The 26,372-nt window shown below is 42.1% G+C and overlaps 1 protein-coding gene across 4 annotated transcripts in view; it reads right to left on the bottom strand.

Moving 5' to 3' along the window:
• The window catches only part of NAP1L1 (nucleosome assembly protein 1 like 1), a 35,288-nt gene extending 24,320 nt beyond the window's left edge, over nt 1-10,968 (bottom strand). For 2 of the 4 annotated variants that reach the window (XM_053586544.1, XM_053586545.1), the window contains exons 1-2: nt 10,668-10,877; nt 236-273 (exon numbers count right to left, since the gene is read on the bottom strand). In XM_053586544.1, the coding sequence (XP_053442519.1) occupies nt 236-252 (17 nt within the window). In that variant the 5' untranslated portion in view covers nt 253-273; nt 10,668-10,877. Of the gene's footprint in view, nt 1-235; nt 274-10,667 lie in introns of all 4 variants that reach the window. The other 2 variants (XM_053586543.1, XM_053586546.1) reach the window with 2 other exon arrangements.
• Between the last annotated feature and the right edge of the window lie 15,404 nt (nt 10,969-26,372).

Here is a 26,372-nt window from a genome sequence, read left to right as displayed (position 1 = left end):
GCACTTTTCTATGTTTTAAACAATTCCTAAGAATAAATAATGGCAATAAATAATTTACTATATTTATGACAATTACACACATATATATATTTGACCTTGGTTACACTGTACCCAACTTTTATAGTAGGTACTAAGTATTAGTTATTACCATTACAGTCTCATAATGCATTATTTGTACACCTGCTAAGGCTGTTAAATACATCACAGTACAAAATGTCAAATCTCTGCCACTTACTTGTCAACGTCTGCCATGTTGTTAAGATCTCCAAATACCTACGGAGAAAAACATCCACATTAAAAAAAAACCATTTACCTAACAATCGCAATCAGTGTAACCTAATTCTTTGTACCCTCAATGAATCCCAAACAATAAAAAAATAAAAAATAGCTGTTTTAAAAAAAGCTATTATGACTTATTATTTAAAACCTGTAAAAACTTTTAAAGCCAAAACCCTTCGAATCGATACCTCGTTGAAAACTACGGAAGTAGAAATATGTATTTCCTTTAAAAGAACATCAGTGTTAAAAATTAAAAAATTTGGGCAGTGCCTGTGGCTCAGTGAGTAGGGTGCCGGGCCCATTTACCGAGGGTGGCGGGTTCAAACCCGGACCCAGCCAAACTGCAACAAAAAAATAGCCAGGCATTGTGTTGGGCCCCTGTGGTCCCAGCTACTCAGGAGGCTGAGGCAAGAGAATCGCCTAAGCCCAGGAGTTGGAGGTTGCTGTAAGCTGTGACACCACAGCACTCTACCAAGGACAATAAACTGAGACTCTGTTTCCAAAAAAAAAAAAAAAAAGAATTAAAAAACTCACAGAACATACAAAGACTTATTCTTTTATCACGAATGTTTTTTAAAGGATACTGCTTAAGGCTCAGTGTCTGCGGCTCAGCAGCTAGGACACCTGCCATACATACCGCAACTGGCAGGTTCAAATCCAGCTCAGGCCTGCCAAACAGCAATAACTACAATCAAAACATAACCGGGTACTGTGGCGGGCACCTGTAGTCCCAGCTACCTGGGAGGCTGAGGGAAGAGACTCGTTTAAGCCCAACAGTTTGAGGTTGCTGTGAGCTGTAACACTACCGCACTCTACAGAGGGTGACATAGACTCTGTCTCAAAAAAAAAAAAAAGACACCGTTTTCTTTCTTTTTATTTGAGACAGTCTAACTTACTAACCACTGGTAGAGTGCCGTAGTGTCACAGTTCACAGCAACCTCCAAATCCTTGGGCTTAGGCGATTCTCTTGCCTCAGTCCCAAGTAGCTGTTTTGTTGCAGTTTTAGCCGGGGCTGGCTTTGAACCCATCACACTCAGTATATGCAGCCGGCACCTTACCCACGGAACCACAGGCACCGCCCACCACTAGGCTTTTCAAATCTATTGTATTAGGACTATGATAACAGCACCATTGCTATATAAAAAGAACAGTACATAAAAGAGTTTTTATTCAAATTATTTTAACAATCACGAACGGTCAGTTTTTGCTTAAATTTTTAGACTATTTAGCCTCTCAGAAAAAATCTACTTCATAACAGTATTCATTTTTATCAAATTCATGTTAAAAATCTACTGCATACTATACTAATTATGGCCCTTGGAGATCTTTTTTAAAAAGGTGTAAGAATCGCTGCATCGAATATCAGCCATTTAAACTATTTCATAACAGTTTAAAGCTCTGGCCCAACCTATACCAACTAGGTCTTCCCTATCTGTTCAAAACTACCTGTACCTCTTGTCACTTCACTGATAACACCAGCCTCCCCAGCCCTCTCTATTACCAGACTTCAATAAATTTACTATTAGGTCTGATGGAAGCATATCCTAAATTCTTTCCCACTAAAAGGTTAGTATTAACTTAGAGAACATTGCTTTTAGAAAAACAAAACTTAAGGTGAACTTGTCAATACTCAGGCAGAAAAATGGCTGAATGCCATAATTAATCTACAGACAATGAGAAAAATAGGTTAGAACAGAATTCCACATTATAATCTCTATCTTTTAAAAATTAAAACCTTAGTACATGTTTAACCCACAAAAGCATACAAGATGTGATTACTATCATACCAACATGCTTAATAATCTCTATTAGAGGTAAGAATGTAAAAGATATTATCAGTCAAGTGTTAATATTTGAGGGAAATGTTATTAGTGATTCAACTTCTATCCGTAAGAGAAATCAAAAAGAAATTTTTACAGTATATCCCGATTTGTAAATATTTTCTATTTTTTTTTTTTAACAATTCCTACTAGTACTGAATTTCTCTAGTGTCTTATTTTAAGGTGTGCTCCCAAAGATGCGCTAGGTCTTATTTTCAGGGGACGTCTTATCTTTCCTGTAAGTAGTCTTATTTTCGGAGGATGTCTTATTTTCAGGGAAACAGGGTAATTTAAAAATAAGAAAATATAGGCTTGGCACTTGTAGCTCAGCGGCGAGGGCACCAGCCACATACACTGGGGCTGGTTGGTTCGAAGCTGGCCCAGGCCTGCCAAACAACAACAACAACAACGACCACAATAAAAAATAGCCAGGCATTGTGTAGTCCCAGCTACTTGGAAGGCTGAGGCAAGAGACTCACTTACACCCCCAAGTGTTTGAGGTCACTGTGGGCTGTGACACCATGGCACTCAACTGAGAATGACAACGACTCTGTTTCAAAAAAAAAAAAAAAAGAAAGAAAGAAAGAAAAATACTGAATCTTAGTCATCAAGGAAATCCAAGTGGAGCAGGATTCCAATTTGTCAGATCATCAAGGGTTTTGTTTTTTTTTTTTTTTTTCTATTTCTGAGACAGAGTCACTCTGCAGCCCAGTGCCATGGTCTAATCTCAAACTCCTGGGTTCAAATGATCCTCACACCTCAGTCTCCCAAGTAACTGGGACTACAGGAACCCACCACAATGCCCAACTAATTTTTTCTATTTTTATTCTTTTTTTTATTTTTTTTTTTTTGAGACAGAGTCTCATTCTTTTGCCCTGGGTAGTAGAGTGCTGTCGTGTCATCATAGCTCACAGCAACCTCAAATTCTTAGGCTCAAGTGATCATCCTGCCTCAGCCTCCCAAATAGCTGGCCTACAGGTACCCGCCACAATGGCCAGCTAGTTTTCTATTTTTAGTAGAGACAGCCTCCCCCTCCTTCTCAGGCTGGCCTCCAACGCCCAAGCTCAAGAGATCCTCCCACTTCAGCCTCCCAGAGAGAGGGTTTTCTTTTAATATGGAGAAATGGTTTATATATGGCCAGTATTCCTACAGACTATTAACTTCCTGGAGAACAATCTGGCCATGCCATAGGAACATTAAAGCCATAAATATGTCCATCTCCAGCCTTATTCACTTATGCTATTAAAAAAAAAAAATTTACAAAGAATCCAAGGACTTTGCCTTTCATATTCACGTAGAGGGTTCTTCCAAAATACTGGAGAACAAGTCTTGCACCTCTTTTAGCTCTCAGCTTAAAGTTTTACTTTTTCAGATGCTTTCTCTAAGCTACACATTCCACCTAAGTAAGATTTCTTGGTCATATACACTCCTATAAAACTATTTTTTCCATCATAATAAATTATAAATTAGTGTGGCCTAAGATCTGTAGCTCCCAAATGACCAAACAATAAGATTCACAATTACAGAATTATACCTACTTTTACCAATCATGGCATGGGGTTCTCCAGGGAAGTAGACGAAGTTTATGCATTATAAACTCAGTACTATTATGCAACGTACATACACTAGAATGCTTTGTTGTCATGAAGCAGATCTCTAGAGTTGATACAGAAAGAACACCAAAGTACAGAATGTATGGCAAAATGCCATTTAGATATAAAAATATATATAAATACGTATACTCATATATGTGCACGCTTCCATGTACATAAAACCTTTCTGTAAAGATATACCAAAAACCTAACACAGTTACCTATACAAGGTATTGAGAAGAAATGAGAACTTATTTTTCATTCTGCATTATATTTATGGATGGGTTAACAATAAGGATATGGTCTGAGAAACGTGTCATTAGACAATTTCATTATTGTGCAAACATTATACAGTGTGTACTTAACCAAATCCTAGATGGTATAACCTACTGCACACCTCGGCCTATTGCTCTAGGCTATAAACCTGTTCAGCGTGTTACTGAAAACGGTAGGCATCATGACACAATGTAAGTATTTATATGGTATTATAATCTTAAGGGCTCATCATCTTATATGTGGTCTAATGTTAACCAAAATGTCAAAATAGTTATGCAGTACATGACTATACTTGGGTTTTCCCAATACACAAAAACTTATTAAATAACAATGTGGAACTTGCTGGACTGAAGACAGTGCCTATTAAACTCAGCAATTGTCAAAAATAAGAAAGAGGCTGGGCATGGTAGCTCATGCCTATAACCTAGCACTTGGGATCAGAAGAGTTCAATACCAGCCTGAGAAACATAAAAAGAGTACCCCCCTTCCTCTATAAAAAAAAGAAAAACTTTAGGCTCTGTGCCTGTGGCTCAAGCGACTAAGGCACCAGCCACATACACCTGAGCTGGCGGGTTTGAATCCAGCCAGGGGCCTGCCAACAATGATGGCTGCAACCAAAAAATAGCTGGGCGTTGTGGCGGGTGCCTGTAGTCCCAGCTACATGGGAGGCAGAGGCAGGAGACTTGCTTGAGCCCAGGAGTTGGAGGTTGCTGTGAGCTGTGATGCCACAGCGCTCTACCCAGGGCAACAGCTTGAGGCTATCTCAAAAAAAAAAAAAAAAAAAATTTTAAAAACTAGCTAGGTGTGGTAGGTGTCTATAGTTCCAGCTACTCCAGAGGTGAAGAAGGAGAATCGTTTGAGCTCAGATGTCAGAGGTCACAGGAAGCTATGATTAGGCCACTACACTCTGGCCTGGGCGGCAGAGCAAAGACCCCATCTCAAAAAAATAAACAAAACTGGCTCAGGCCTGTAATCCCAGCACTGTGGGAGGCCGAGGTGGGCAGATGACCTAAGCGCACGAGTTCTACATCAAGTCTGAGCTAGAGTGAGACCCCCTCTCTAAAAATAGCCAGGCATAGTGGCAGGCGCCTGTAGTCCCAGCTACTCGGGAGGCTGAGGCAAGAGAATTGCTTGAGGGCAGTGCTCGTAGCTCAGTGGATAGGATGCTGGCCACATACACCCAGGTTGGCAGGTACCAACCAGGTCTGGACCAGCTCAAACAACAATGACAACTGCAACCAAAAAATAGCCAGGCGTTGTGGCGGGCACCTGTAGTCCCAGATACTCCTGAGACTGAGGCAAGAGAATTGCTTAAGCCCAAGAATTTGAGGTTGCTGTGAGCTGTGACACCATGACACTCTACTGAGGATGACAAGTAAGACTCTGTCTCCAAAAAAAAGAATTGCTTGAGCCCAAGAGTCTGAGGTTGCTGTGAGCTATGGAGGAGACAAAGCAAGACTCTGTCTCAAATAAGTAAATAAACAAACAAAACCTCAAAACTTCTTAATTCAAATTGTCTTTGTAACATTTTAACATGTTCACAGAATGGTTACACTATTATCCTGTGTCCATTCTGTGGGGTTATAATTAGAGTTGAAACTTTGCCTTGTTGCCCAGGCTAGAGTACAGTGGCACAATTATAGCTTACTGTGATCTCAAACTCCTGAGCTTAAGCCATCCTCCTACCTCCCGAGTAACTGAGACTACAGGAATACACCACCTTGCCAGGCTAACTCTTTTACTTGTAGAGATGAGGTCTTGCTAATAATACTGTGCAAACTGGTCTTGTACAACACCTGGGCTCAAATGATCCTCCCAAGTTCGCTTCTCAAGGTGCTGGGACTACAGGAGTGAGCCAGCATACCCGGTCCTAAAGCTGAAACTTTAAAAATGGAATTATTCGTCTTTATTAAAGATGATGCAAGAGAGAACAGGATAGCATTTCTCTCTCCAGTAATGCCTACTATATATGACCTGTCCATCCACTATACTGGATTTCTTGGTCGCACACTAGGCATCATTTTATAGTCAGATCACTCAGGTTTACATCAGCTTTACAGAAATCTAACTCAGACAAGCACCTTCTGACTGTTTCATCATGTGTAAGAAGGAGAAAACAAAATTTCCCTCACTGGATGCACTTAAGATTCAAGAAGCAACTCTGTACAAAAAAATTTAACCAGTGTTTGATATCTAGAGTAAGTACTCAATGAACATAAGTTATGTTTTCACGTGGTATATTCTGAATTGTCCTTAAATTTGGAGTCAAGGTTCTGACAAAATAATTAGCTGGATGATTATTTTAATCATTAACAGATCATTTCTGACAAACATACCATTGCAATGCAAGATGTCAACATTAGGAGAAACTGAGTAAGGAACATGCCAACTTGCTGAACAATCTCTACAACTTTTCTGTAAATCTAAAATTAAAAATAGAAGTTAAATTAAACAAGATTCCTTGCCTAATAGTAACAAGCTAGATTAAGTATATGTTTACCAAGGGAAAATTATTATTATGGTGTAAAATATTTGTTGAAATCTTAAAAGAAAAAAAAATCTTGAAAGCACTGAAATGCAGGAATTACCACTGTTGAAATCTTAAAAGAAAAAAAAATCTTGAAAGCAATGAAAAACAAGATAGTAAGGAATTACCACTAGTCCAAAATTGAAGGCAAAATGGGAAACAGGTGGAAAGCAATTCTGCCTGAAGACCAATTACAGCAAACAAACTTTTTACCATCTTGCACTAAAATCAAAATCCTGGCCTGTCCAACATGAGGAATCTCTACAGCAAGATTCTTAAATTAAGCAGGAACCCCAACGCACTATATCCTCAGGGTGTAATAGGCTATACCACATAGCCTAGATATATACCTAGGTATTCTAGTAGGCTACACCATCTAGATCTATGTTAAGTATACTGTATGATGCTTGCACAATGAAATCGCCTAATAATGCCATGTCTCAAAAGATATCCCCATCATTAACCCACACAACTGTTACATGTAAATAGATTCCAGATTGGAATGACAAGACCATTAAGTGCTGTAGCTTTTCCCTAGAGCACAATGGAACCCAAGATAAAGTGCTTTTGAATTTCATGCTACTGTAGTTTGAATATTTGTCCCCTCCAAAATTCATGATGAATAATCCCCAATGTGGCAGTATCTGGAGGTGGAACTTTTAAGAGGTAATTGGATCATGAGGGCTCTGCCTCCTTCAGAATCCCCACCAACAAGGCCCTTGGACTTCTCAGCCTCCAGAACTAATTCCTTTACTTTATAAATCACCCAGTTTCAGGTATTGTTATATGCAACAGAAAATGAACTAATATATGTTCACTTATAGCAGAACAGTTTAAGTCACCAGAACATCCTTTAAAAACCAATACAAGAATTACCTCATAAGTTTACCTCTGCAGTTATATAAGCCTGGACAACCACTCTATACTTGTTTCCTTGTTAAAATGTTGACATTATCCACCCCTAAGACTGTTAAATAATACACATAGAACATTCAAAAGAATGCCTGAATAATCACCGATTAAGTGTTGAATTATAATTCAAAGGTGCTTCAAAATTATAGCCTTCTCAATAAAATTCAAAATTCTGAGTTTTCTCAATAAAACTACAAAACTTCTGAAAGAATAAAAATGTACCCAAATATGTTTAACAGTAAAAAAGCAGGGTTGGTAACCAGAAATGGAGAGGCCATTTTCTATGGGAAGCCTAGTATGCACTCTAATGGTCTGTTGTCAATGGGCTGAACAATTTAATGAAGACCGGAACAGCTCCTATCTCCTAATCCCTTCTCTGCTCAACAGGTAAAGAACTTATTCAAATGAAACTAGTCTGAAACAGAACTTAATATCATCATTAATTACAACAGGTTCTTTCAGGCAAAGAATGTTATAAATACTATTCTATGCCCCCCTCCATTTCCCTTTACACCTTTTTTCTTCATAGCATTCATCATAACATTTTACATCTAGGCAACCAATGAGCCTGTTTTGCTCATAAATAGGTGCTACGACATTTACGCAAAGAATAAATTAAGAACAAAATTACTGGTCTTATTAATCTTGAGGATCTGAATAAACTGATCATTAGTATTCATTGATGACAATTCATTCTAATCCCTTCCTTATATTCCAAATTCATAACCAAGAAAAAAGTTACCAAAGTCAGTATTTTGGCAATACCTTCAGACCTCCAAATCAAGCTGATTCTGCCTTTTTAAGCCCCTTCTATTAAAAGACCCTTTGTTTGAACAATTTGGGGGAGTTTAGAATAAAATCAACCACCTGGAGCCAAAAGAGGTAAGTTGGAACAATAAAATGGAGGACAGTATTAGAATTTAGTTCTGAGACAGGTGTTTTTTCCAGAAATCTTACTAAAGAACAGGAGCAGTCATTTACTACATTTAGTATTAGCTTAAACATCCTGTCAATTAATGGCCCCAATACAAAAATAGGTACCTTGAGCAGATAAAATTTACAATGATTTTTCAAGTTGTTACAGTGAAAACTTTATTAACATAAACTATGCTAGCTTGAAATGAGCATCTCTGAAAGTCCAGGTCTTATAATGACAGATGTACAAGTCTACCTATCAATGTTTAGTCCCACATACTCTCCAAAGGACTAATCATCTTAGCACAGAACTATACATTTTAGATTTGGGCCCTTCCTTGAACTACTTTTTGAACTCCTGCAACTTCAAACAAATTTGAGACACAAGAGTCCCTGAATATAACTGTAAACCGGCTCAGCGCCTGTAGCTCAAGCAGCTAAGGCACCAGGCACATACACCAGCGCCCATGGGTTAGAATCCAGACCAGGCCCACCAAACAATGACAACTACAACCAAAAAATAGCCAGGCAGGAGGAGTAGAAGGTAGTCTGTAGTCCCAGCTACTTGGGAGGCCGAGGCAAGAGAATCGCTTAAGCCCAGGAGTTGGAGGTTGCTATGAGCTGTGATGCCATGGCGCCCTACCCAGGGCTACAGCTTGAGGCTCTGCTTAAAAAAAAAAAGATCAACTGTAAACCTGATTTACTTCCCTTCAGTTTTAAATAAGTTACTCTATACATACATGATTTTTCTTTTATCTGATCAAAGGTAATGTGTATTACTCAGTAAAATAAGAATAAAAGAATTTAAGAACATAAGGCCCCAATACTAGTTTCAAAGGATGGTTTGAATCTACTGATTTTAAAAAATGGCAAATTTCACTTTATGGCTCTTCTGAAACCAAGCAGTGTATAAGACTTTAAAGTGTAGTCATTTCAGAACTGATCAGACCAGTGATGGTCTAAAATAGGGGCTCCTTCAGGACATCCTGTGCCTGGTTCATCGTCTCTGCACTCTGCAGGCTTAGCACTCCCCAATAGAATCTCAGTCCTAGATTCCCTTCACTGTGGTTCCCCACATTTTTAAGTGGTATTGACGGGGCAGCAGGCTACAAGCTCGGCTCCCTAAGTTTGTATTAATAATATTAATGCCTCCACCCAGTACTTCTTACATCCCAACTTAAACAGTAAACAGCTATTCACTGATCTTATTCTGGGAACGTCAACAAAGAAATTAATTTTTAAGAAAGCAATGGAAAACCTATAACAATTAAAGCCATTATAGGCCAAACTCTGTTATTTTTATCTTAAAACCGTTGAGAGGTTTAGATCGATACGAATCCATCCTCCCCAAATAAAACACACAGGTAAAGACAGGCATCTGGCTCCAAGCCGTATTTGGGACACACAAAACAATCTTCGGTGAATAAGAGATAACATAAACACTTTACGCACGTTAATTCTTTAAAATCCTAGCAATGGAGGCCCTTCCCCATCATCTATCTACCAGCTAACATTCATACTTCTTTCAGGTACCAGTATAAAGGTTACGACTCAAGAGGAGCAGGGAAGTTTGAAAGTGGGGGCCGGGCTTATTAGGTCTATTCCTTTGCACATCCCAGCCATCTCTATAACTTTCAGTAAAGGACAGCCCCCATAAAGGGGTCGCCCGGGAGGCCCAGGCGGTGGCCAGCAGCCCATCACCTCGCGCCGAGGGCAGCCACCCGGGGGTTTCCCTCCCGCAAGGCCGCCGCCTCCGGTGGGCGGAGAGCCCGGGAGCCTCGCGGCCTCGCTGCCTCCCCCGCCCCCTCCCCGCCTCGGGGCCTCGTCCCTCCACAGCCCCTCCTCCCCTCGGAATTCGCAGCCTCCGCGTTTCTTTCCATCCCCTAGCGGCCTCCCCAGGGAGTTATTTTTGAGGGAGAAGCAGGGGCTTCGCGGAGGCGGCGAGTTCTACACGCGGGCCCGGACCACACTCCCGGCCCCTCGAGGCGCGGCCGCCGACTCTCAGCGCGCCCGGGCGTCGCCGCGGCCTCGCTCCCTCCCGACCGCGCGGAGGAGACGGTGGGGCTTAGGTAACTCGGGCCTCCAGGCCGCGCCGGCACCCGCGGCGCCTCAGCCGTCCCAGAAAACAGGGCCGGCCGACCCCAGAGCTCCTCTCAGGCCGCGAGATCCGGACTCCGTGGACGGCTCCAGCCTCACAAGGCGCCCCAGGAGGCCCCGGAGCCAGCGGTCCCGGCTTCGGCTTCTCCATCCCTCCATCCCCCCGTCTGTCCCTCTGTCCTCAAAAGGCTCGTAGGCCGCCCAGCCAGCTCCTCGTGTCCCCTTCCCTTCCAGGTCCCCATCCGTTACCGGAGGCTAGTTCGGGGAGCCAGGCGGCCGAAGCTGCGCAGGCAGTGACTCAGGCCGGCAGCGGCAGCGGGAGGAGCGGGAGGCGGCGCCGCGAACAGATGGCGCTAAAAAGACCCGAGAGCCCGCCGCTCGCGCTCATATACAATTAGCGTCAGCACGTACGGCCCGCTCCGCCGCCCTCCCCCTGGCCTCGTCGTCTCCTAGCAACGCGAGCGGGGGGCGGGCCCAGGCTGGGTTGCCCATCAACAAAACCGTCCTTCACCTCCGGCGACCTCCATTTCTTCACCGAGGGCTTCTGCCGGTGTCTGGCTTCCTTCCCCCTACTACGCACCTGGCCTTCTCTTCTCTTCGCTGCGCTGGAAAATAAAGCTTAACCCCATCAGTTGTGGAGAAAGGCCTGACTCCGGGCCTCGCCCTGGGCCCGCCTTGCCCACTTCGGCGCGGTGCTGGGCGGGCCCAGGGCGGGGGCCAGTCGGGTCCCAGAAGTCGAGCGCGCCTTAGTTCTCCTCCCTGCCGGGGCCTAATTCTTGCGCCTCCCGGGTTAACAATTTTCCCTCCCCGCCTAAGAACAACAGTTCTTTGCTGGTGTGTATCTGTCCGTGTCTGCTGCAGATTTTGCTTCCCCTACATCTTGGGTCTCCACGTTTTCCCGGGATGCGTCTCATTCCTGCTCCTCCACCATCCTCCTGACCTGCAATCCCTCATTGCTGCTTTCAGTTTTTGGGGAGATAAAAATGGCACAATTGTGCATTCTCGCCCTGCATAATGAGAACACGCTATACCCATTGTTTCCTCTTTCTGAAAAAGTAAATCCTATTAAATCCTCAGGCTGTGGAACCTCATGGCTACTTTTCAATTGATGCTGAGTTAGCAACTAACAGTAACTCTTACAACAAAGTGTGGTCCCAGAGTCCCCTGACCTTTTCAAGGAGAAATTCAAAACTATTTCACAACAAAACGAAGCCTTTGGTTTTTGAATTCTCATTCTCTCACAGAAGTACAGTGACGTTTTCCCAAAGCTGTATTACACGTGATGAGACAAACTGAAAATAGAAGCAGATAGGGGAATCCAGTCATCTGTGGCTGAACCAGAGGTTAAAAGAGATTTGCAAAAACTTGTTTGGGGGAGGGGAATTAGTTATGTTTCATTTAGAAAGACATTTTATGTAAACAATTGCTTTATTGTTTTTAAATAAAATAAATGCTCAAAAATTGTGTTTTAATTTTTAATATGACAAATATCAGTATCTCCAATGCATATAGACGTTCTTGAGGGTTGTCAACTTTTAGGAGCATATGGGAGTCCCAAGACCTAAAAGTTTGAGAGTAAATGTCGCATTTCTTGAATCCTCAAACTGCTTAAAATCCTCTCTTGTAATCCTCAAGTTTAGCACCTATCTCTTCCACTTTAGAGCAGGGTCCCTAATCTTTCTGGCACCAAAGACTGGTTTCATGGAAGACAATTTTTCCATGGACTTCAAGGAAAGGTGGATATGAATTGGCAGGCAATTAATTTATCATGGTCTATGTATGGTCAACCCCTCTGCTAATGATAATCTGTATTTGCAGCTGCTCCCCAGCACTAGCATCACTGCCTCAGCTCCACCTCAGATCATCAGGCATTCCATTCTCATAAGGAGCAGGCAACCTAGGTCTCTCACGGGCAATTTACAGTAGGATTTATGCGTACACCTGTGAAAATGGAATACCTGGGCTGACTCTACAGGAGGTGGAGCTCAGTTAGAAGCTGATGGGGAGCAACTATAGATACAGATGAAGCTTTGCTCACTCTCTTAACACTCATCTCTTGCTGTGCAGCCTGGTTCCCAACAGGCCACAGACCATCACTAGTGCACAGCCTAAAGCCACAGCTTTAAAGGATACAATTTCTTCCTTGGCATTCCCCAACCTGATGGAAATTAATTGCCTTTCCAACACTAATGACGTCTCAGCTACTCATTCATTTTGGTTTTTGATATGTGATTCTTTTGTTTTTCTCAGACTTCTTTCTTCAAATATATCCAAGTCACCAATGATGTAATGCTAACAAGGATTAGAATAGCATCAATAATGACTCCTCAAGAAAAGGGGTAGTGGCCCATACCTGTAATTCCAGCTGCTGTGGAGGCTGAGTTGGGAGGATGCTTGAGGTCAGGAGTTAAAGTCTATCTCTGGCAACACAGCAAAAATATGTTTATTTTATATATACTCATATGTACACATGCACACATATATAAAAAAATTAAATTATGGGTCTTCAGGAAGAACCCACTGTACATGAACAAGGGAGACCAGTGCTCAATATATACATAAACTGGGCTCTGCCTTTTCAAGAGTGTTGCATTCTAATCAAAGCTTATGCACAATGTAAGATAATTAGCATATTAAAATTGGAACTAAATAACTTTCAACTCCTTTCCATAAATATTTATGGTAGTAGAACTGATAAAATTGAAAGTTGGTTTGCAAGATGGTTTTTATCTTAACTGTAGAGAGCCTCATCAATTTCAAGCACTTCATAGCCATAATGCTCTGAATGTCTTAGGTTTAATCTCCCCCCCCACTCCCATAATTAATGGCTTGTCATTACTAGTTGATATGCTCTTTCTCCCTTCTCTCCAGCTTCCTGCTCTCCTTTCAGTTTGTCCCAGACAATCTGAGAGACTAAACAATGAAAAATTGCTAATAATGCATGCCTTTGTAATATGGTCTTTTGAACCCAATTTGTAAATCTAAATCTTTGCCATTTAAGTCTGAGGAAGACCAATCATTTATGCATTCACTCAACAAAAACTCGTATTCGACATAACTTGAAACGCTGGAAATACAGCATTAAATGAGGAAGACAAAGCTCTTGATTTTATTAAACATATATTCTAGTGAGATGAGACAATGGTAAGTAAGGAAACAATATCCAATATTGGTAACTGAAAGAGCTATAAAGAAAAAAAAAATGAGACAAATGGGAAGAAGGTGACTGACCTGAAAATACCTTTCATCTTTTTTCACATTGACCTGTTTGTTTGTTTTGGAGACAGAGTTTCACTCTGTCATGTCAGATCAACCCATCATCACAGCTCACAGCAATCTCAAACTCTCGGCCTCAAGTGCTCCTTATTCATTAGCCTCTCAAGTAGCTGGGACTATAGGTGCCTGCCACAATGACCAGCTGTTTTTTTTATTTTTAGTGGAGATGGGGTCTTCCTCTTGCTCAGGTTGGTCTCAAACTCTTCAGTTCAGCCTCCCAGAGTTCTAGGATTACAAGTGTGAGCCACCTGGCCTAGCTCATTAACCTTCTTATGCGCCCCCAAAATCATACAATGTAGTTAACTCATCTAATTTAATTATAATAAATGGTGGCCCCTAATAAATGGTGGTCACTATTCTTGGACCATAGTAAACTTTCAGTTGAAGCTCCTTTTTTCATGCTCACTTTGCAAACACATATTCTAAAACTGAAGCTTCTTTTTTCTTTATCCCATGTTTAGTCCTAGATTTTCATTTAGTAGTCATTTATAGCACTGTAGCCTAGAGGTATAGAGATATGGCCTGGTGTTAGTGTCAAACAGCTTAAGTTTTGTCCTTATTATACCACTTAATAGTTATCTAACTTTGAATAAGTCACTTAACGACCCGAAGTTTCAGTTTCCACATCCCTAAAGTAAAAAACATAAATGTGCATTCTTCATAGGGGTTCTTGTGACATTCTAAATAACATGAGTAAGTTGCTTAACATAGTGCCCAAAACTTAGTAAACACTCAATAAAAGTAACCATTATCAGCTTCTTACTAAAGTTTTGTATTTTGTTTTTTTGTTTTATTTAAAGGTTGAAGGAACTCCTGCGAAGTCCTCTGATACTACCTGGCGCTGTTTTTGTGAAACATTTTTTTTAAAAGCTATCGAGTCACAAATAGTAAAACAATTTTTTTTTTGAGACAGAGCCTCAAGCGGTCACACTGGGTAGAGTGCCATGGCATTACAGCTCACAGCAACCTCCAACTACTCCTAGGCTTAAATGATTCTCTTGCCTCAGCCTCCCAAGTAGCTGGGACAACGCTAGGCTATTTTTTGGTTGTAGTTGTCATTGTTGTTTGGCGGGCCCAGGCTGGATTAGAACCCACCAGCTCTGGTGTATGTGGCTGCTTGGCTACAGGCGCCGAGCCGTAAAACACATTTTTAACTGAAAAAATCCACACCAATGCCAGAAAAATATTAGATTCAGTATTTCTGTATACTGGATACAGGTATTATAGGGACCAACGAGACAAGTCAACAACAGAGATGGTATCTTAAACATGCTTATGTCTGAATTCCAGCCCCTAATAGCATAGAAAAGCACAGGCTTTAAAATCAGACAGGCATAGCAGTTACAAACAACATTCTTACCTTGCAAAAGTACTTACCCCTCTACCCCTCAGGCTTCCCATCTGAAAAATACATTAGAGAGTCTTATAAAACCTGCCTCTTTATTAGCAGGAAGTAGAAGAATGACTTGCAGTTGAGGTACACAATAAGTATTTATTTTCTCATCTGTTAATCTGTAAGTAAAACATCTAAGGGAACCAATAATAATTATTATCTAGAAGCTGCACAAGATACATTTAAATAACTACCTTAGTTCTGGGTTTTCTTTTCTTTCCATTTTTCCCCAATTAACTTATAAATACAATGTAAAATTAATCAGATTCCAATGGAGAATTAAGAACAAGATGCCTCAGTTGGGCTCAGTGGCTCACACTTGTAATCCTAGCACTGTGGGAGGCGAAAGCAGATGGATTGCTCAGGAGTTTGAGACCAGCCTGAGCAAGAATGAGACTCTGTCTCTAATAAAAATAGAACAATTAGGTGGCGCCTGTGGCTCAAAGGAGTAGGGCACCGGCCCCATATACCAGAGGCGGTGGGTTCAAACCTGGCCCTGGCCAAAAACTGCGAAAGAAAGAAAAGACAGAAAAAGAATAGCTGGACCTGGTGGTGCATGCCTATAGTCCCAGCTACTCAGGGGGCTGAGGCAAGACGATCCCTTGAGAACAAGAGTTTGAGGTTGCTGTGAGCTTTAACACCATACAACTCTACCCAGGGATGACAGAGTGAGGCTCTGTCTCAAAAAAAATGAATAAGATGCCACAGATTTCTGCCTTTACCTCCAGAAATGGATTAATAGGGGCTTTCTTTATTTACAAATATCTTTATTTTGCTATCATTATTTAATTTTTTACTTTTTGAGACAGTCGCTCTTGGTAGAGTGCCATGGCATCACAGCTCACAGCAACCTGAAATTCTTGGGCTTAAGCTATTCTCTTGCCTTGGCCTCCCAAGTAGCTGGGACTACAGGTGCTTGCTGTAATGCTTGGCTATGTTTTTAGAGACAGGGGCTCCCTCTGGTTCAGGCTGGTCTTGAACTCTAACTGTATTATAAACATAGAATATAATCTCACTGGCTTGGTGCCCACAGCATAGTGGTTTTGGTGCCAGCCACATACACCAAGGCTGGCAGGTTCGAACCCAGCCCGGGCCAGCTAAGCATCAATGACAACTGCAACAGAAAAATAGCCAGGCATTGTGGAGGGTGCCTGAAGTCCCAGCTGCTTGGGAGGCTGAGGCAAGAGAATCACTTAAGCCCAAGAGTTTGAGGTTGCTGTGAGCTGTGAAGCCACAGGGCGACATAGTGAGACTCTGTCTCAAAAATAAATAAATAATAGAATCTCACTGAGGGGTAAGTAAAAATGTAGTGGATTTTGGAAAAGAATGTTTTGACTAGACTAAAGGTAAAAATAACTACGCATAAACATTGTGCTATTATTGGTAAATTTGTTTCTAATAGGGCTGGGCATTAGCAGTTCTGAGCTAATATACCTATGCACTGGAAAATCTGTATTAGTTTGCTAAAGCTGCCATGACAAAGTGCCAAACAGGATGGCTTTAGAAAAACCATTTTTTTTCATGGTTCTGGAAGCCAGAAATCTGAAATCAAGTTGTTGGCAGAGGTGGTCCCGTCTGAGGGCTGTGAGAGACAGTCTGTTCAGATGGCCGTCTTCTCCTGTGCCGTCCCTCTATGCCCATCTGTGTTCAGATTACCCCTTTTAATAAGGACATCAGTCAGATGAGGGCCCGCCCTAATGAACTCATTTTAACTTCATGATCTCTGTGAAGATTCTATCTCTAAGTAAGATCACATTATTAGGGCCTCAGGGTTAGGATTTCAACATGGGAATTGTAGGGTGACACAACCAAATTCATCATTTGCGTTGAGCAAATAAGTAAATAATTGTTGATAATGGGAGCCATGTCTCTTACTATCAGAGAAAAAGTCACAAATAAGCTAGGGGAAGAGTCTGGAATGAAGCATGTGGTGCTAGATTAGGGTCAGAGATATCAATATAAATTCACCTTTTTAGGTAGACAGATGTTAGGTGGATGACAGGTAGATGGATGATATAGAGAGATGTGTGTATACATAAGTTAACACGTACACACATTTCCTAGGTTTGTCCACTGAGCAGTCCCAGAAGTAATGACACCCCAGTAGCAACATGCATGACCAGCACACAAATCTTAGGTTCTAAATACCATTTTCCAGTTAAAGGAGGGAAGATACAAGATGATTCTGGAGTATCTCACAGTGCCAGAAAAGAAAAAAGTTTGAAAATATAAAAAACAAAAACAGGAGAAAGAGGTCAAAAGGACAACAGGAACCAATCTGAGAGAGCCACCACTGGCCAAAGCTGGAATAATTTCAGCAACAAAATAATGATAGTATTGGATTATAACCCAAAGAATAAAATAAATATCCATTGCTCTTCCCCTAAGCAGCCTGAGGTGATCTGAAAAAATGGTTTGCTGTTCACTGTCCAGAAACAGATTAGAATGATGGTGTAAGGAGGTGTCCCAAGCCAAACAGTGGCAGGGTTGGTGGCCGAAAGTAGTGCTGAATTTTTCCTGCACAAGCTTAGAAATGCATAGTAATGCTGAGCTTTGAGGTTTAGATACAGAGCATTTCCAGGTGAACAAAGCACCCAAGATGTTTACAGACCTCATGGACAGATTGACCCTGCCACATTGAAATGATCCTTACTGAGAAATTGTTCCAAAACTGGAAGAGAAAGTTTTACAGAAGAAAAAAGGCATCCCAGAAGAAACAAAAACTTACGGCATGGGAATAGACTCAGCATAAAATAAATGCAAATGACAGTAAAATAAATAAATATCCATGAGTCTATGTAATATAAAAACTACTAAATAAGTAAATACATGGTAAAGAGAAAAAGATCTTTCTGTTTTTTGTTTTTTTTTTTAAGGTTTAATCTTTTTTTTTTTTGCAGTTTTTGACCAGGGCTGGGTTTGAAACCGCTACCTCCGGCATATGGGGCTGGTGCCCTACTCCTTTGAGCTACAGGCGTTGCCCCAGAAAGAGATCTTTCTTATGGAATTCTAAAGGATATATGTAGACACTCTTCTCTTCAGGAGGTAGGCATTAATTCTTTGTGTTGGAGGTTACAGTGAGCTACCATCACACCACTGCATTCCAGCCTGGGTGTCAGAGATCCTATCTTAAAAAAAAAAAATTCTCTCTCCATGGCTTTGGTATAGACTTAATGACTAACTCACTTCAAAATAAAGGAGTATAGAAGATGAGCAAGAGAGAGAGTCCATCTCTACAAAAAAAATACAAAAGTTAGCCAGGTGCAATAGCATGTGCCTATGGTCCCAGCTACTCAGGAGGCTGAGGCAGGAGGATCACTAGAGCCCATTAGAGGATCACTGAGGCTCCAGTGAGCTATTGTGAGACCATTGTACTTCAGTCTGGGCGACAGAACAAAACTCTGTCTCAAAAAAAAAAAAAAATGAGTATGGAAAGGGCAAACTTCATAGTGAAGAAACATGGCAGACACCACCTTAATTATTAATGAAAAATCAAAGTTTACATCATGAATTATAAGCCATGTTGATACCAAGTACCCGGTGATGTAATGGGATGAGATGAACATCTTTACTAATTAAATACAAACAGATATATATTACACATTATAGTGGGAGTAGGTAAAAGGGAATGGGTGTGGAGTACAGAAATGAAAGGGAATCAATATTGATCAAGGGTGGTCTTAGGCCAGGCATGGTAGCTCACACTGCAATCCTAGCCCTCTGGGAGGCCAAGGTAGGCGGATTGCTTGAGGTCAGGCGTCAGGACCAGCCTGAGCAGGAGTGAGACCCTGTCTCTGTAAAAACTAACCAGACATTGTGGTGGGTGCCTATAGTCCAGCTACTTGGGAAGCTGAGGCAAGAGGGTCTCTTAAGCCCAAGGGTCTTAGGTTGCTGTGAGGTATGCTGTCACAGCACTCTACCCAGGATGAGAGACTGAGACTCTGTCAAAAAAGAAAGAAAGAAAGAGAGAGAAAGAAAAAAAGAAAGGAAGGAAAGGAGGGAGGGAAGGAAGGAGGGAGGGAGGGAAAAGGGTGGTCTTGCCAAGGAGTATTAAAGAGTCACAGGGTAAGTCTAAAAAAAATTCAAAATGGAGGGTGGCACCTATGGCTCAAGGAGTAGGGTGCCGGTCCCATATGCCAGAGGTGGCGGGTTCAAACCCAGCCCTGGCCAAAAACCAAAAAAAAAAAAAAAAAAATTCAAAATGGGGCTAGGCACCTTTTGCCAATACTAGATATTTAGCATCTCATTTCTCAGTGATCTATCTCTGCAGGATCAGATTGTGATTCTTACATGTCGAAAGGTTACATTTTTTTTTAACCTTTAGTAGAGTACAGTGGCATCATCATTATTCACAGCCACCTTAAACTCTTGGGTACAAGCAATCCTGCAGCCTCAGTCTCCCCAGTAGCTGGGACTACAGGTGTCCACCATGACCCCTGGCTAGTTTTTCTATTTTTAGTAGAGACAGGGGTCTGCTCAGGCTGGTCTCGAACTCCAGACCTCAAGCAATCCTCCCACTCTGGCCTCCTGGAGTCTAGAATTACAGGTATGAGCCACCACGCCGGACCAGAAAGCTTAATTCTTGAAACTAGAAGAAACAAAGAGCAGCAATATGAGATTTGTCATTAATTGTAATACCAAGTAAATAGAGCAGTTAGAGGAAAAGGGAGATACAATCTGAAAATAAAGAAAAATCAAGTCAGTAACATTAACAATAATAATCACTGCCATTTATGAAATGTCTTCCATGTGTCAGACACAGTTCTGAAGAGTTTTAGAAACCTTAACTCATTTAATCCTGACAATGACCGTGTGGCGTACTATTATCTCTATGCTGTAGATGAGGAAATTGTGGTTCAAAGAGACCCAGTACCTGTGGCCAGGCCACACATCACACCAGTGGCCGACTCAGGATTTGGAAGCAGGAGGTGCAGCGTCAGAGCCAGAGGTGGAGGGACACCCTCTCTAGTTAATGCCTACAGGGTCATCCCAGAACGGATGGAGTTCACTGCAAAAGAAACAGACTCATAACTGTTCCAAATCAGTGCAAGTGCCAGCAACAGAGAAGAGGGCGTCAGAGAAGACCTCACAGAAGTGACACTGAAAATAAATCTGGAAAGGGAAGTAAGAAGGCGTTTTGTTACATGTGGCATGTCACCATCAATAGTGACAAACCCTATATATACTATGTGTTTTTCCTTATACCTACATACTTAGGATAAAGTTGACCATCCCATAGTTGCAGTAAATGGCTTGGTGTCATTTGTTCCGGGGTATCTCTTGTCAATGCTTTCTGCCAGAACACATTGCTATAAATTGGAACGTGTTTCTGTTTATGTCTTCTGCCCACAAATTAACGCCTTTTCTGTCTTAATCAAGCACTCACTATGCACCGTGGCAGTGATTTTTGTAGTTTGAGGTGCAAGAACAAAACTAGTATGAATTTCTTTTTCCATCTTCACAATTTCATGGATAGGAGAGTCTTTGCGCAGATCTTAGCAACTTTAACATATACTTTCTTTTTCCTTTCCTTATTAAGTTGAGAACTTTCATCTTTTCACTTAAAGGAAACACTTTACAACCTCTCTGGGGCATACTCCTCTTGCCAGCATCACTACTCTTATGCTTCAGGGCCGTGATTGAGTGAAATAAGGGGAACTTGAACACAGCACTGTTACATTGCAACTGTCAATCTGTCTGTCTTAAGCTACTAAGAGACTATAATGAGTGGGTGGTGTCTACAGTGTGGCTGTCCTGGGCAGGACAAAGTGAGGCAGTGTAAAATTCCATCACCTAATTCAGACAGTGCACAATTTAAAGCTTATGAGTAATTTCAGTTCTGGAATTTTCTCTTTAATATTCTTACACTGTTGTTGACCAGAGTTAACTTCAGATAAAGGGGACACTAATGTATTGTTATCACATTTCTGCAGATGAGGTAACTGAGGTACAGAGAACTAACAGGCACAAAGTTGAAGTCAGTTTAGTATTGGTGAAGCCGGGATTCAATAAAATCAGGCAACTCCAGCTTAACATAAAAGAGCGATGCTCTTTCTTCTTTAAGTAATCTGGTATGGCCTAGATCAATGACCACAAACTGGAACATCAACAGGGGCCAGAAACACATTGTGTGAGATCAGCCAGAGGCAAGACAGTGAGGGGCAGTGAGGGTTGTGGACACCAGACGATCAAAGGTGGAGCTTTGAGAGGCGGAGGCGGGTGGATTGCTGGAGCTCGGGAGCTCGAGACCAGCCTGAGCAAGGGTGAGACTCCCATCTCCCATCTTCTAAAAATAGAAAAACTACCTGGGCATTATGGTGGGCACCTGTAGTTCCAGCTACCTGGGAGACTGAGACAAGGAGAGTCTCTTGAGCCCCAGAGTTTGAAGTTGCTGTGAGCTATGATGACGCCACAGCACTCTACCCAGGGCAACGGAGTAAGACCCTGTCTCAAAAAAAAAAAAGGTGGCAGCTGCTCCTCAGCTCCACGCTCAGTTGTTGACATATGATTTCAGTATCATCAGATTTTCCAATTTTTTTAAGGTGCTGGGAAAACAGGTATTTATAGGAAATCATCCAATTTGCCAGAGAGTTCAGTTCAGGACATGCTCCATTTGCAATAACTGTGGAGGATCCAGCAGGTAGAAATTCGTGTGTGTGGTTCAGGAAAATAATTCAAGGGGTGAGTACATATTTAGAAATCTTTAAAATGGATATAACAAGGAGTGTTAATGAGGCTTCCCATGGAAAAGGCATAAAGAAAGAAGAAAATACCCAGTTGGCCTTTAACAAGTTGACAACAATTAACGGCCCCAAGGAAGACCTAAAGCAGGAGGAGAGAGCAGGGGGTGAGGCAGCCAGGCCAGTTCCACTAGTCTCTTCTCAGTAAAAGTTGACGAGCTGTTTCCCAGACCTCAGCAGGAAGAGATATTCAAAGAATAATGTTTTATGACTTTCTGGTTTCAAAAATTTAGCATCGGGGGAGGATTCTAGCACTTTCCTACTGCTAATCACTTTGATGCCTCTAATTTTAAAAGCAGAAATATTTTAATTCCATTTTTCCAATTTTAGTGTTATTTTATTAGCATAATAATTGTTATTCCATTTCTTTTGTGTATGTGTATCTGTGTTTGGTTTGCTCTTGGGACATTTCGAAACTTCTGAAATTCTTAGATTTCATCAGAATCATCAATAACAAAAACTGTGATGTCTGGTGGGGGGAGGGAGTGAGGGAAGCAAAACCCCTTTAGGTTTATACACTACATAGAATTCTTCACCTCTGCAAGTTAAAACTTGGTTCACCTATCAAAAGTTATTTATAACTTAGCTCAGACAGAATTTTATAGTGAATTTTGGACACTTTTATGAGCAAGGAAGGGAGAAGAACCTACCTATTTGTTGAGTTTTAGAAAAAAACACTTTCCCTGCCTGTGTTTGAAACCCCTGGGAGAGAGATTCAGGAGGTTGGCCCATGGAGATAAAAATAACACCTTTCTTGCAGCTAAGGCAGGTTGAGGAACTTGGACTTGTGGGCTTCACTGCTGACTGACAAAGTCCTTCCCAGTGGGCATGGTCCCTCCCTGCCCTCCAGCCAGGCAGAACGCAGAGCTGAGCACCCAAGAGCTGGTGAAAAGGGAACCCAAGAAGAGACTGGGCTTTACTCACCCAGCTTTCTTTCCCAAACACTTCGTAATCAGATACATTTCCAGGGATAAACAATCAAGAGGAGAATAGGGGAGCAGGCTTTCTGGCAGTCCTGGGGGCCAGGGAAGTGGAGGAGCCTGTGTAATACTCCGACTGCCTTATCTCCCTTCATGCTCAGCCCCACCAGGCAGTTTCTGTTATCCTCATGGTCAGGTTCTCAATGCTAGGAAAGTACTAAACCTGAATTCAGGTCTGGGCCTTGGGACTTTAGAACACTAACCTGGGAGGCTATGCCCCAGAGGTCTGTGGTTAAATCAAATAATCCCATTTCAACTAACTGCCTGGGCAGTTAGGGAAAGACGACTCACTGGGATTCAGGAGGCCCGGAACACAGGGTCAAGTGACTACATTCTTTATATTTGAGCTTCCTTATCTGTACAGCTCAAGCAAGTCCTGCCTTTCATCACTCAGTGCAGTGGTCCTTTCTGGCACAGAGGACAATTTTTCCATGGATGGGGAGGTAGTGGTTGCAGAATGATTCAAGAGCATTACATTTATTATATACTTTATTTCAATTATATCACATCATAATATGTAATGAAATAATTACACAACTCGCCATAATGCAGAATCAGCAGGAGCCCTCTGCTTGTTTTGCTGCAACCAGATGGTTCAGTGCTGGCATCATCAGCTCAGCTCCACCTCAGATCATCAGGCATTAGATTCTTATAACTCACAGGAGCACACAGCCTAGATCCCTCGCATGTTCAGTTTACAGCAGAGTTTATGCTCCTGTGAGAATCTAATGCTCCCACTGATTTGATACAAGGCAGAGCTCAGGCAGTGATGGGAGCCATGAGGAATGGCTATAAATACAGATGAAGCGTCTCTCTCTCCCCTGCCGCTCCCCTCCTGCTGTGTGGCCCAGTTCCTAACAGGCCATGCTGACCTGACCCGTACCCATCTGCTGCCCAGGGACTGGGGACCGCAGACCTAGAGGGTCAAATGAGGTATCTCATAATATAACTTTGATCCAGCACCATGTTGTAGTAAAAGATACAGTTATTATTTGGGGTGAAACTGTTGTTTCAATAATCTTAAAATTGGGAAATCAGCTTTTTTGTCTGGATGTTTACATTTTTATTGCAAGAGGGACTTTACCTAACAAATGCAGTCAGTGTAACCTGGCTTATTGTACCCTCAATGAATCCCCAACAATTAAAAAACAAAACAAACAAACAAAAAAAACACTTTGAAGGTCAGCAGAGGTGGTTTGAAATACCAGAGTCCTCCATTCTCTACCTGAGTAAACCTGACCATGTAATTTAATCTTTCTGAACTGCCTTCTGAACATGTGAGTAATTTTATGCTATTTACCCATGTTTTGTGAGGGGTAAAGAGCCTATCACACAACACACTCAGTGTATGTTTTCTTGCTGACCCTACCTGCAGAAGCGTTTACTGAACCGTTCAAAAGTTAACTTTGCTGAGGTCAGTGCAGTGGCTCACCTCTAATCCTAGCACTTTGGGAACGTGGGAGGATGATTTGCCAGGAGGTGGAGACCAGCCTGATAAGAGTGAGACCTCATCTTCTACAAAAATTAGAAAAACTAATTGAACGTGGTGGCACAATTCTATAGCCCCAGCGACTCAGGAGGCTGAGGCAGGAGGGAGGGTCTTCTTGATCCCGAGAGTTGGAGGTTGCAGTGAGCTTTGACAGTGCCGCTACACTCTAGCCCAGCCAACAAAAAAAGGTAGCTTTTTTTTTAAAACCAGTTTCACTTAAAGGAAATGCTGAATTGATCACCCAATTAAATAAGAATTATTCCATGACTCAGCATTGTAGACCACAGTAGCAGTCATTCTTGATCCCCCTTGTTATATTGTGATTTATAGCAAGAAATAGACAGTGTAGGCTTCTTCCCCAGTTCCTGGCACAGAGCTCCTAAATCTCTTGACATTTCCTAAGCAGTAGAGGTGCTAGGAATCACTGGGTCTTTGACTCCAGTTCCTGACACAGAGCTCCCTGAAATTTCCTGGGTTACAGCAGAGTCTTTTCTTCTAAAGAGGCCACTCTTTGTGGGTTACTGGATGGGGACTGGTCAGCAGAAAGACTAAGTCATGATTAGAAGCTAGGAACTTCCAGCTCCACCTCCTGCCATCTTCTGGGAACGGGAATCCAGCTGAAGATTGAATCAACACTTGAAAGACTCCAAAAAAATCTCCCCAAACTATAGGGCTTGAAGGTCTGCTGAATCCAGGGAGGTGCCTGGAAGGTGGATGGAGGCCCTGTTCCCCTTCTCACACCTCAGTCTATGTATCTCTTCATCTGTGTCCTCTTGTGCCCAGATCTTGAAATCCCCCACAAAGACCACCAAGGAGCAGAGTCCAATGCAAAAGCAAAAGAGCCGTTTTATTGCAAGCTCGAGCTTAGGCACCCGGGGTCTCTGCTACAACAGATCTGAGCCAGGAGCCCCGAGCTCTGGAGCAGGGGGTTCTTATGTCCCCGGCAGCGAGTAGGCGTGCACAGCTTGAAACAAAGGGGGCGCTTCTGGATTGGTTAGGTGGGGGGGTCCCTGATTGGTGGGCGGTTGTCTCATGATTTCGGGGAATTGCCTCCACTTGCCTGGAAAGTAAACTTACTGAGTGAAATGGTGGGGGGGAGCGAAACTTAACTCCTAAGATGGCGCTGGTCTGGTTCTTTTAGTCCTTATCACATCCTTTATTGTATAATAAAGCAGCGCATGTAAGTAAGTGTTTCCCTGAGTTCTGTGAGCTGTCCTAGCCAATCAATCAAATCTGAGGAGGGGGCTAAGCAGACCCTGCTTTATAGCTGTTTGGTGAGAAGCACAGGTGACAATCTATGTCTGAGTAAGGGCAGTCTTGTGAAACTGAGCCTTTAACCGTGAGAGCTGACTCTAACGCCAGGTAGTCAGTGTCAGAATTGAATTGAGTTTACAGGGCACTCACTTGGCATCCTCTGGAGAATTGCTTGTTATGTAGGGGGAAAACTTCGCACATCTGATGCCAGAAGTATTGAGTGTGAGAGCAGCAAAAATTGTTTTTTTCCTATCTCTTACCATCCTTAATAGTTGCCCTGAGTGCCTCATTCTTATTAGAATAATTAGTTCTTATTAGAATAATTTACCTAAATGTAGCAAGAAGTCTGCTTCTATCAGTTTCTAGCATCAGCACACAACTATATGTTCATCATTTATTCACTTGCTCACGTGGAAAAATGTCGTTAAGCAATTGCTAAATGTAGATGCTGAGTTTTGTAATGTTCGGGACACAATTGTACAATCTAGGTGAGGATGTTTTCCAAATAAATAGAATATTCTGGCCAGGTGGGGTGGCTCATGCCAGTAATCCTAGTATTTTGGGAGGTCAATGTTGAAAGATAGCTCGTGACTAGGAGTTTGAGACCAGCCTGAGCAAGATCGAGACCCTCATCTCTACAAAAAAACAGAAAACAAAAGTAGCTGGCTGTAGTGGCACCTGCGTGTAGTCCCAGCTGCTGGTGAGGCAGGAAGATCACTTGAGCCATGGAGTTGGAGGTTGCAGTGAGCTATAATGACACCACTGCACTCCAGTTCGGGCAACAGAGACCCTGCTTCAAAAACAAACAAACAAACAACAACA

The sequence above is a fragment of the Nycticebus coucang genome, chromosome 3, assembly GCF_027406575.1.
Source record: "Nycticebus coucang isolate mNycCou1 chromosome 3, mNycCou1.pri, whole genome shotgun sequence".
NCBI classification, from domain to species: Eukaryota; Metazoa; Chordata; class Mammalia; order Primates; family Lorisidae; genus Nycticebus; species Nycticebus coucang.
The sequence above is the reverse complement of the archived record's forward strand: the minus strand, read 5'-3'. Positions and strand labels throughout refer to the sequence as shown.